This window comes from Arctopsyche grandis, chromosome 12 (assembly GCF_051622035.1).
Source record: "Arctopsyche grandis isolate Sample6627 chromosome 12, ASM5162203v2, whole genome shotgun sequence".
NCBI lineage: Eukaryota > Metazoa > Arthropoda > Insecta > Trichoptera > Hydropsychidae > Arctopsyche > Arctopsyche grandis.
This window is the reverse complement of record NC_135366.1, coordinates 26,988,533-26,997,530: the sequence shown is the minus strand read 5'-3', so window position 1 is coordinate 26,997,530 and position 8,998 is coordinate 26,988,533. Positions and strand designations below refer to the sequence as shown.

The 8,998-nt window shown below is 33.4% G+C and overlaps 2 protein-coding genes across 3 annotated transcripts; one reads left to right on the top strand and one right to left on the bottom strand.

The window, feature by feature from the left end:
* Nucleotides 1-216: 216 nt before the first annotated feature.
* Nucleotides 217-4,690, bottom strand: LOC143920606 (uncharacterized). 2 transcript variants are annotated; one of them, XM_077443548.1, is made up of 4 exons: nt 4,617-4,690; nt 3,974-4,044; nt 1,802-2,541; nt 217-1,719 (listed from the first exon to the last, which is right to left on the bottom strand). In XM_077443548.1, exons 2-4 carry the CDS (start codon nt 4,035-4,037, stop codon nt 1,510-1,512), a joined length of 1,014 nt encoding a protein of 337 aa, XP_077299674.1. In that variant the 5' UTR covers nt 4,038-4,044; nt 4,617-4,690; the 3' UTR covers nt 217-1,509. The 2 variants fall into 2 exon arrangements, with proteins under 2 accessions (XP_077299674.1, XP_077299673.1); XM_077443547.1 differs by having other exon boundaries at nt 3,974-4,090; nt 4,617-4,683.
* A 1,724-nt stretch (nt 4,691-6,414) lies between these two features.
* Nucleotides 6,415-8,283, top strand: LOC143920190 (uncharacterized). The gene is made up of 3 exons (XM_077442922.1): nt 6,415-6,621; nt 6,694-6,975; nt 7,043-8,283. Exons 1-3 carry the CDS (start codon nt 6,514-6,516, stop codon nt 8,153-8,155), a joined length of 1,503 nt encoding a protein of 500 aa, XP_077299048.1. The 5' UTR covers nt 6,415-6,513; the 3' UTR covers nt 8,156-8,283.
* The last annotated feature ends 715 nt before the right edge of the window (nt 8,284-8,998 follow it).

The following is an 8,998-nucleotide window of genomic DNA, read 5'->3' as shown; positions in this document are numbered from 1 at the left end:
CAAAATTCGTAAAATATAAATAAACATCATATATATAAAGACGGTAATCTGTGTGTGTGTGTGTCCTAACTCTCGCCGAACATAATGAATCAACCAGTATGGGGAACAAATTTTTTTTTTCTTCATATTTTTAATTTTTTCAGTTTTTTAATTTTTTAATTTTTTCAGTTTTTTAATTTTTTCAGTTTTTCAGTTTTTTCATTTTTTTCATTTTTTCAGTTTTTTCAGGCATCGGGGGCGCTGGGGGCGAAGCCCCCGGGGTGCCGAAAGCATTGGGGGCGCCGGAGGCGTCGGCGGCGCTGAGGCCAGAGGCCCCGGGGTGCCGGAGGCGTCGGCGATGCACAAAATGTAATTCGTAATTCGTAATCACTTCGTAATTTGTCATTCGTAATTCGTGCATCAATTTCTTTCCGAAACCAGTCGATTCAATATCTTTAACTTTATTTTTATTCGAGTTTCAATTCCTTTTCGAAACCACCCGTCGAAATCAACGGGTCCAACACTAGTTTGGTATATTTATGAGAATCTTCTTTGTGCCATCTATCCGAGGTTATGCCATCTTCTTTCAATAGACATTTTTTCTGCCGATGCGCGGAATATATACAAAAATTTTTTACTACACACTAAGTGTAATACTTAGATAAAATAAGATCTTGATCTGCTTTATTATAATATTGGGCTTTGTTTCATACATACATATATTAAACTTACACATATTTCATAACTTACCATATTTAAAAATTTAATTTAAGTTCGACTAAACTTTACAATACTAATTTAAGGAATTCAAGTAAGTTTGTTGCATTGTCCTAAATATGTATCTATCGGACTTAGCATTAAGGCGAAATCACACAGGAAGGAGCGCGACACACGGTTTTTTTTAGATACTTTTAGCCGTTTGCCCGCGGCCGTCTTATATGGAAGCTTTGGGCGACAAGTCTGTAGCGCGGCTGTCTTCCATAGAATTTCTGAACTTTGCACAGGATTTTGAGCCTTATATGCGCCTATTTCAACTGTTAAAAATTTAAAATTGGTTGAATATATTACTGAGAGTTGAATGAGAGCTTAAAATGAATATATACCAGTCAAAATTAGTTTTTTGTGGAACCATACTGAAACCTCGTTTATGTGACGTGACGTCTGTTGAACAATGGCGACGATACGTCTTAATTGTATGAAGAATGATTATTTGACAATTAAGCCAAAACTACGAGATATATTATGTATTTTATTGTTTAAAATAATACTTTATGTGTTAATTATCATATCTGGTTACTTGAGTAAATCTTAAAATCTGTATTTAAGGTCGAAAGCTCGATTCAAAAAATCGATAACGGTGTATCCCATATTTGAAGAAATATAGGAGAACCCCCACTGCGGGGAGCCAAGCACATGACGTGCCGTTCATCCCTGTGTGATTTCGCCCTTACATTTTTAAGTACGTATGTATGTACATATATACATATAAGGCACATAAAATAAAGAAATAAATATGTATTTACATATCGACTATTCATTTTTAACTGGCACAATTGAACCCGTTTCGAATAGTCTTTTTTCCCAAACCAATAGTATACGTTCGGGAGGAGATTCCTTTTTAAATCTTCCTGCAAATCTTTGCTGTATTTCTGTCATATTTTTATTATGTCGTAAGCATATCCTGACCCATACAGCGACCATGACACGCTCCTCTATAGTATAAGACTCCTCGTCAAATTCCTTAAAATAAAAATAAAAAAAAAGTTGTAATAAAAATACTAAAACATATTTGCCTTGAATTATATCACATATGTGCACATACTTCATCCCCTGAACTGTCAGCATCATCATCGTTGTTTTGAATATCGTCATCATCGTCTAAAATTTGAATTTTGTCATCGTCGACTGAAATTTGAATATTATCATTGTCAGTGTCATTTTTAATAGTATCATCGTCGGTTTTATTTTTAATAGTATCATTATCAACTTTATTTTGACTTTTATCACTGTTTAACATTTCATTTTTTCCATCTTCATCTTTCCTTTTACATTTTACATCATCATCGGCTAACTTTTGACTATTAGCATTAGAAATTTTAATATCAACGGCTGGGCTATGTACATTATCATCGTTGACTGCAATTTTAATATTAACATTGACTAGATTTTGACTATTATCATCGTCTACGATTTGAATTTTTTCTTCGTCGACTGAAATTTGAATATCATCATCGCCGTCGTCTAATTTTTGAATGTTATCATTGTCATCCGAATCACTCTCTAGATCAATGACCAGGTTGTCCGATGGATTTTTTTTTGATTTCATTCCCAGGATGCCGAGTTCGTTGCATACGAGGTTTTTGTTTCGCTTGAAATTTGAAAGCCACTCCTGTGTGTCTTGAAATTTATCATATTTTAGCTTCCCGGCGTACTCTTCCGCTTTGCTGATTAATATTTCTTCTGTTATATTAGTGTCGTTGCACTGAGAACTCATAAACCATATCCAAACTAGTTCGTTTAAATCGCCATAGTCCACCTTCGCCTTTTTGTTTGCCGAATAGCCTGAAATAATTTGTTCATCAGTAAAAAATAGTAATAGTAATTATCCTATCAGATATTGTATTATCGTTTGAGTTGAAATACATTTGTATTTTATTATTATTTCCAGACTAGTGTTGTGCCCGTTGATATTTTCAACAGGTGGTTTCGGAAGAAAAAATATGTAATACGTGAATTAAAATAAAGTTATCATCATCATCATCATATATATGGTAGAGAATCCTGACAGATGACGCTGTTCAGGACCACGGTTAGGATGAGCCGGTTGAGGTGAAGACCAAACACGTGCGTTTTCAGTCATGTTGTTTATTAAGACGATACGTGCGGAGGCTTAGCGACCATCCGCGCGGAGCACAGGTCCAACTGCGACTAACCGTTACATCTCTACTCCTTCTCACAATCAGTCGTAACATACCCTTTCTCAGCCATAGCCAATACATCAGCCTTTCGTTCAATTCCAACCCTACATATATATATATAATATCGCTATTCTGTGTCTGTCTGTCTGAGATAACGCTCGCCGTACTATAATAGTCGTTTCGATTCGACTTTACATATGTACGTCACAGCTAAACCACTACCAAAACGTATACAAATACAATAACAAAAGAAAAAAAACTTCTATATATACTGTTTGCTACCAATGTTTCCTCTAAGCAAATAGATGGCGCTAAGTCTCTCAGCGTTTACCGCTACATATTGAATTTATTCAATTAATTAATTTTTCTATTGGTGTTTTATATTTTTAAAGGTTTAGGTAGGTTTTATATTGTTTATATGTTTTATATTGCTTAGGTAGGTAGGTAGTTTTTACCATTTTTTTTTTCATATTAAACAATAAAATATAAATATTAAATTAAATATATTTCAAAGGTATTTGAAAAATATTCGACCGCTTGTGGATAAAACACAGGATTGACACATTCCTTTTGTTTATTTATTTTTTTAACGTTTTTGACCATTGTGGCATTACAGGAAGAACCTAAAGCGCCACAAAGGTCTACATAATAAAATAAGAGAGGGAGACTTAATATGCCAATACTCATGCGATGATATTTCATCAGATACAACACTAGTATGTGTATAATAATAATAAAAAACAGCAATAATTGTCGGAAGCGGAACTGAAATTGGAATTGTTAATCGGAAATAAAATTGAAATCGGGAATCGGAGTTGAAATAGAAATCGGGAATCGGAGCTGAAATAGAAATTAGGAATCGGAACTGAAATAGGAATCGGGATTCAGAAATGAAACTACATAGGATCGAAATTGGAACCGGACTGGAATCGATATAATAACTAAAATTTGTTATTTTGAAATCTCCATTCTTGTTGAAACACTCGCACATATATACATACATACATACAAACATCTTGTCCGTTTTTATATACTTATCATAAAGTTAAAAAACATAGGAGACGAAGAAAACTTACATTTGTATTCAGTTGATTTTTTTTTTCCACTTGTATTTGATGTTTTTAATGTATGTGAATACATTTTATATCTGTAATATTATTTTCATATATACTTTGAATTATATATACTTTAAACTGAAACATTATTAAATAAAGGTTAAAAGTGTTATACAAAGCACATGGTTATATTTTTGTTAGAATATATCATTTTAAATGAAATAAATTTTTCATAGTAATAATATTCAAGTTAAACTTTATACTAAGGTGACAATTTTTTCCAAATTCAAAACCAGAACATTTGTTTCCAAATACTTCAATTATTTAAAACGATGCACATTAATGAAAAAATGAATACATTTTCTTGAATGCTCTTATAAAATTCTACACAAGTCTGGTTAAAATTATACCGAGTGATTAGCAAACGGTTTAAGGTTTCAACATTAAATTTCATTTGTTCACTGGACTATATACTGTTCATCAAAGTAAAAAAATCCTCCGGCTGTTGCATTTGTTTCCGAAAAATGGAAACATTTGATTAATTTGCCAATATGTTTGTAGGAGACATCATTTGCACCGAAGAATTTGTATATTTATCGATCTATGTATTAGATAAAAAATTATATGACATAAAAGAGTGTACTGGTTTTATTTCATGACTTACCACGACAAATCCCCAAACCCCCATGTGTCAAATATATATGCTGCCATATAAAATAATTAACCTGTGTGGACAGCAATGAAAAATAAAGCTGCTTTAGCCGGTTGACTGCCTAGACTTTCGGGAATTAATTTAAGAGTTAACACTTAATCATATATTTTTTTAATTATTTTTCCCATAACAAAGACTATTGCAAATACCATGTAAATTTTTTTCAAATCAAAATTCATTACTTTTTTTCGAACTTTTAGTGCTGCCATCACTACAATCCGAATTTCGTTATCAACAAATAAATTGAAATCATCACTAAATAAAATATCTTTTCCCCATGGCAAATGAGACACGAAATTCTCATAAAAATGCATTCGTCAACCATTTGGTGGCTTATCGCGATCTCCCTCACGGGACCGAAAGTGAAACGTCCGAAAACGCTAATATCGGAAGGCAAAGATCGAAAATCGAAAGATCAAAAAACAAAGGGTGCATGGTAAATGGTACTATGTATATATATATATGAGTGGCGTGCGGTGGAATTATCTCTATTTTTGTCATACAGCCTTGTTTAATGTGCGCGCGGAGAATACGAGAGGAAAAGCCTGTTTCTCTTGTTCCTGTTGTATCCTGCTCGGGCAAATTAAGTGAGTATGTACTACGGGGGGAGAGACCCTTTTTTTATCTTTCGACTTAAGATCTTTCGATTTTCGATCGTTGCCTTCCGATATTTGCGTTTTCGGACGTTTCACTTTCGGTCCCGTGAGGTAGACCCGTTTTTTTCTTTATCTATGTTTTATTTGGTGTCACTCCCTGGATGGTGACACCCGATGCGCTCCGCACTCCCCGCACCTGTCTTGTGACGACATTGTCCTTATATCCAGTTCACGCCCAAGTGAAGCTGTGCGATAATAAAAATGGAAAGATTTCCACGACACGCTACTGGTTACAATTTTTGGCTAGTGTATAGCTATTGAACTTGTGGCAACCCCGAGGTTTTGGTCGTAAAACCATCGGTTGGCTAGTGCTTCGCCGGTAAGCATTCATTTCCTCCCCGGCCGTCGAAATAAATAGTTGCGCATTACCACACAGTCGTCTCATTCACCCTACCCCCATGAACTAAAGAGCCAAACGTAATAAAATGGAGCATTAACAACGGCAAAAATAGTTACTAAATAAAGATATTACAGGGTTCTCATTCACAACTTTGAAATTGATGTGATTAATAATATTGTACACTGGTCAACAACTATAACATTTCTACTGCATCAGTTCAGACTGTACCCTTGATAATTAGTATTTCGAAGATATTGAATATTAACTCATTAATATTATACAAACCTTGTAACCAAACCAAAATTGATAAAATTCAATTATAAAACATTCAACTAGGCTACCTTAGGCAGAGAAATGTAATAATAGTAGAAGTGGCTTTAGGCGCTATATTGTTGTCAAGTGACGATTGTCCACAGACATTCTTAAATAATTTTAGCATCAGTCGTATTTGATGCTTGATGCTCGACGCATGTCCGATAAAAACTTCTCTATTTGTTTATACTACTCGCAAGATGGACAAGCATCGTTAAAAAGTGCACAATGCATTCAAAACACACACAATTGACAACATGGGATACATTTTTATAAGTAAATTGATCCGATTGTATCCGTGCGTTGTAGCGTAATTATAGAGACGTACCGCGTAACATTGACAACGATTATTTATTCGTAAGGGCCCTTCTATTATTATAACATTTCTCTGACCTTAGGTAAATAAAACCTAGTATTAAATAAGGCCCGTTTTGAAAAATAGCACATCAGTGGTAAGTTACGACGTTTTGGTTTTGCACACATACTAAAATGACAACTCTGTGAAGCAATTTTGTCCAAAGGCTATCTTATTCCTTGCACAATGGAGTGCAGACTTTGTCTCTGTTCAGCTTCAGCTGAGTCTTCTGTCTCTATCCATGGCAATCCTCATCCACTGGCGCAACGCATCAGATCCTTCTGTCGGCTGCAGGTCGGTTACATTTCATTTTAATCTATTACTATCATATAAATCAAGTCGAATTTGTATTTTTTTCAATTGCAGGTTGAGAAATATGATGGTTTGCCAGATTCGATATGTCTTTCGTGTGAAAATAAACTGGAGTTGCTCAGCAGATTTCGAAATGTTTGTCTCCGGAGTAACGAAACGTCAATACTGAGGTTAGGCAAACCTTTGGATATCAAAACGAAGGAGATTTTCCTAGAAGATTTAATATGGAAGGATGAGTCAGTTGTTAAAGCTAGTAATGAAGCAAATGAATGGTGTGCCGGAGAACGGAGTGATTCTAAGCAGAACATCAACTCAATTGAAAATATAAATACACCGGTAAAATACTTTTCATGACATTGTTAAAATATTCCAAGAGTTCCAAAACGTTCGTTTTATTTTACAGATACTCGTAGAGAAGTCTACTTATGAAAACAAAACAGAAATTCCACTGGAAGATTCTCCGCTGGTGAAAACTTCAACTCGATCTGAATTGGGACACGAAAAAAATCGTACACTCATCGAATGTGAAATTTGTTTAAAAACTTTTGCCCAAAAATCTATCTTAAATAGGCATATGATATCTCACACTGGGGAAAGACCATTCAAATGTGGTATTTGTTTCAAATCATTTACTAGAAATAGTAATCTTAGTACACACATGAACTCTCACACTGGGTTCAAATCACACAAATGTGGCATTTGCTTTAAATTGTTTACTCTTAAACATCATCTTGCTGCACACTTGAACTCTCACACGGGTATAAAACCACACAAATGTAATATTTGTGTGAAATCATTTGCTGAAAAGCGTGCCCTTGTATCACACTTGAGGTCTCATACCGGAGAAAAACCATACAAATGTGATATGTGTTTAAAATCGTTCGGTCTGAAACGAAGTCTTGCCTCACACATAAAGTCTCACCTCGGGATAAAATCTCACAAGTGTGACATTTGTTTAAAATCATTTCTTATAAAGAACTATCTCACAGCACACATGAAATCCCACACTGGTTTAAAGCCGCACAAATGTGACATTTGTTTCAAATCGTTTGTTAAAAAATGTTTCCTTGTGAAACATGAGAAATCTCACACCGGGGAAAAACCATACCAGTGTGATGTTTGTTTGAAATGTTTTATTCATAAGAGTAGTCTTGTTGCACACATTAAATCTCACACTGGGATTAAATCGCATAATTGCAACATTTGCTTTAAATCATTTACTCTTAAATCAAACCTTGCGAAGCATGAAAAAAATCATAACGGGGAAATGTCGTATATGTGTGATGTTTGTTTAAAGACATTCAATCGAAAAGATAATCTTGTTGTACACATGATATCTCATACCGGGATGAAACCACATAAATGTAGCACTTGCTTAAAGTCATTTACTCGTAAATCAAACCTTGCGATACACGAACGAAATCATGCCGAAGAAAAGGCATACAAATGTTTTTGTTTAAAATCTTTTACTCAAAAACATAATCTTATTGCTCACATGAAATCTCATGTTGATTGATAATTTTTTTATGACGTATACAAATTTTAAGATTTGCTTTGCAAGAAAAAAAATAAAGTTAATTTATTATACTGAAGATTTATTGTTATCCTTGCAATATATAGTATAAATAAATATGTAAATCTTTTTGTTGGGAATTTTCCTAGTAACGATTTATTTATGTACATAGTTATAAGACAATTGTGCCTTAAACAGGGTTGCTGTAGATTATTAAAAGGTGACAACAGTACAGGGTGGGGGTGGATTTTGAATTTAGCTTTTATTTGATAAATTGATGATACATAGTAAAATTATGCTTACATGTATTTTTCATAGATGTCACTAACAAGTTTTTTTGATAAAATGATCTGTTGTATAACAATAGTTTTTATAGTATATACATAGATGTCACTACAATTATCACAAGTTTTTTAAATACATACTATTAAATTAATTTTATATACATACGATTAAATAAATTTTACAAACATGCAATTAAATCAATTTTACATGCATACAATTGAATAAATAAATTTGTACAAGGTTTATCTTAGTTTCACTTGTGCATCGATAATTTTAATAATAAAAAGCCCGTTAAAATGAAAAAAATCGGAAATGATCTACCCGTGACTTTAGGTATATGTATGCAAAGAATATCTAATTCATTTATTTCAAAATTACGGGCGTTATTAGTATAACATTTTTAGTTTATGAATGTTTCGTAAATTTAATATAATATATTCGAATTGTAAGGTTGGTAGTAATTTGTTGATTATTATTATCAACGGTGCTCTAGTTTTGGTACATAGGAGCTAAAATTATGCCCAGTAAAAACGAATCTGATAATAAAAAATGTTGATTGGC

Excerpts from the sequence above, each read along its gene's own strand:
- LOC143920606 (XM_077443548.1), bottom strand. The coding sequence starts at position 4,037 with ATGTATTCACATACATTAAAAACATCAAATACAAGTGGAAAAAAAAAA. Across the intron at positions 2,542-3,973 it reads AAAATCAACTGAATACAAAT|GCTATTCGGCAAACAAAAAG; the intron begins GTAAGTTTTCTT and ends AAATTATTTCAG. Across the intron at positions 1,720-1,801 it reads CTGACAGTTCAGGGGATGAA|GAATTTGACGAGGAGTCTTA; the intron begins GTATGTGCACAT and ends TTTTATTTTAAG.
- LOC143920190 (XM_077442922.1), top strand. The coding sequence starts at position 6,514 with ATGGAGTGCAGACTTTGTCTCTGTTCAGCTTCAGCTGAGTCTTCTGTC. Across the intron at positions 6,622-6,693 it reads GATCCTTCTGTCGGCTGCAG|GTTGAGAAATATGATGGTTT; the intron begins GTCGGTTACATT and ends TTTCAATTGCAG. Across the intron at positions 6,976-7,042 it reads TTGAAAATATAAATACACCG|ATACTCGTAGAGAAGTCTAC; the intron begins GTAAAATACTTT and ends TTTATTTTACAG.